Source organism: Pundamilia nyererei, unplaced genomic scaffold (genome assembly GCF_000239375.1).
Source record: "Pundamilia nyererei isolate P.nyererei 1_Seehausen unplaced genomic scaffold, PunNye1.0 scaffold00208, whole genome shotgun sequence".
Taxonomy (NCBI): domain Eukaryota; kingdom Metazoa; phylum Chordata; class Actinopteri; order Cichliformes; family Cichlidae; genus Pundamilia; species Pundamilia nyererei.
The window spans coordinates 766,233-768,537 of NW_005187609.1; the positions used below are offsets into that span (position 1 = coordinate 766,233).

General features: G+C 38.0%; 1 protein-coding gene across 6 annotated transcripts in view; it reads left to right on the top strand.

Annotated features, from left to right (window-relative positions):
* The window catches only part of dnajc24 (DnaJ (Hsp40) homolog, subfamily C, member 24), a 45,676-nt gene that overhangs the window by 40,115 nt on the left and 3,256 nt on the right, over nucleotides 1-2,305 (top strand). For all 6 annotated transcript variants that reach the window (XR_312103.2, XR_312104.2, XM_005747914.2 and 3 more), the window contains one exon: nucleotides 1,872-1,940. Coding sequence is in view for 4 of the 6 variants with exons in the window: in XM_005747914.2 (XP_005747971.1) it covers nucleotides 1,872-1,940 (69 nt within the window). In the remaining 2 variants the exon portion in view is untranslated. The remainder of the gene's footprint in view (nucleotides 1-1,871; nucleotides 1,941-2,305) is intronic.

Genomic DNA, 2,305 nt, shown 5'->3' on the forward strand with positions numbered 1-2,305 from the left:
GTTTGGCTGAGATTAAAGTTATAGTTTTTACACAGCTGAATAAACATCAAGCAGACAGCTGATTATCAGAAGTGTGAGATGCTCGAGAATTTACTCCGGTGTCCTGTTATATTTTAGATAGCAAAGAGCAGACGGCTGAGTTTATTAAACTCCACCGAAACAATCTGCAGATTTCATTAAAATTTAATAAACTATGATCTTGCCTTTATTTTTAGTTGGCACAGACCTTAAACATACCAGCTGTAAGCTAATGATAGTTATATAAGAGCAGATGCTGCTGGTGCAATAAGCTGTACGTTTTACGTCCAATGGATGATGATCTGATTAGTCGACTAATCACAAAAATAATCGGTGACTAGTCGACTATCAAAATAATCGTTTGTGGCAGCCCTAGTATGAAGTGTCCAGTGACATTGGGATTTATGGGTTGGCTGTAGCTCAGGACGTAGAACAGGTCATCTCCTAATCAGTAGGTTGGTGCTTCTGTGTGTGGCTACTCCAGCCTACAATCCAAATATCCCTGGGAATTAGACAAGTTGCTCTCTGATGCATCCATCAGACTGTTAATGTGTATGTTAGACAGAAAGCACGTCATACAAGTGGTAAACTGAATGGGTTTATGACACAAGGACCCAATGCACATAACGTTATGGGATGCCTGAATGTTTATGTATAATAGTTTTTGTCCTTTTGACAAGTTCAATTCAGTTTTATTTATATTGTGCCAAATCACAACAACAGTCACCTCAAGGCACTTTGTATTGTAGGGGGAAAGACTCTACAATAATACAGAAAGTCAGAGAAAACCCCAACAATCATATGAGCAAGTGCTTTGGAGGCAGTGGGAAGGAAAAACTCCCTTTTAACAGGAAGAAACCTCCAGCAGAACCAGGCTCAGGGAGGGGCGGCCATCTAACACGACCAATTTGGATTGAGAGAAGGAAGACGGGATAAAGACGCTGTGGATGAAGCTCTGGGCAGCTTTTCACCTGCCACACACAAGCTCACACCACACAGCTCCATCAAGTTCTCCACCTCTGCTCTGGGCCCCGGAAGCTACTCAAATAGGGAACCCATGATTAGACGTAATTTTCACTTAAGTGATTTTATTTTAAAATAAGTCGTATCAGTCTGGCTATAGCCAAGCCAAGGTGTTAACTTACTCACGTGGTGAGTATGGATTCACTGCCATCTGCAGTCACTGTGTGGCAAAGGTTTGTTAAAAATAAAATATCCATAGATGGTTTCAAAACTGTAAGAAATAAGATATTTGTTTACCTCTGGTGTGTTTTATGCGTATGTTCCTGAAAGCACTCGTCTCTCCTTCATTCTTTATCTTATTTTAAATTCGGACTAGTATAGCAGCAATTATTCTTCACACAGTGTTACGCTAATTAAAAGCTAATCAAAGTTTAGCACTAATTATACATGGTTCAGAGTCATTATCACTGTCAAACTGCATAACTTGATAATGACTGTTTTCTCAGTGAATTGTAAAAACAAAGAAAAAGTAAGTGTGAACATCTTTCTTTTCACCCGTCTGTCCATCCTTCCATTATCAGTATGTCACTCAGTTCATTTATCCACCCTACAGTCATTTGCACTATTGTAGTGTTTACTATCGTCTATCCCAATGCACTTGACTTGTAAAAACCCTATATAAGATGTTATCTGAATGAATACAACTTTTCTGGGGGGTTAAGTAGGAAAAAAGACTGTAAAGTTCAGAATGATTTACATTTTTAGTACATTTTGATTTACATTTTGAGAGCAGACTCTGACATAATAACTTTAACAGCAAATGTTAAATAATATTGCTTGTTTTTTCTAGAACTGCAGCTACTAATAATGATGCATTGTCACTTCTGCAGCATGGACACTGAAACAGGATTGGCCAATAGATTCTACAGTCTATGTGGATGACATGACCTGGGATGATGGTAATGACACATTATGTACACTAAACATTCCCCCGGAAACCATATTTAGAGTGGCAGGTGCAAGTAAAGCTCTTTGAGTGCTCATGTAGCGTAGAAATGCTCTATACAAAAATCAGTCCATTTAAAGTAAATTATGTGTTTACCTTTATGAACCACCATAGTGCAAAAATACTATCTTATGCCTGTGAAACTGTGTCATCTTTGGCCTTAACTAGATTCTACTAAAGAAACTGGAAAGAAAATAATGTTTTGTTTTCTTTTTTTACAAGCTGCTGGTAACAAAGTGCCTAAAGCTACAATTTAAAATTAAGTTTTTGCTAAATTGTTTGTCTGTATCGACACAAGGCGGTCTCATCACTTGAGTT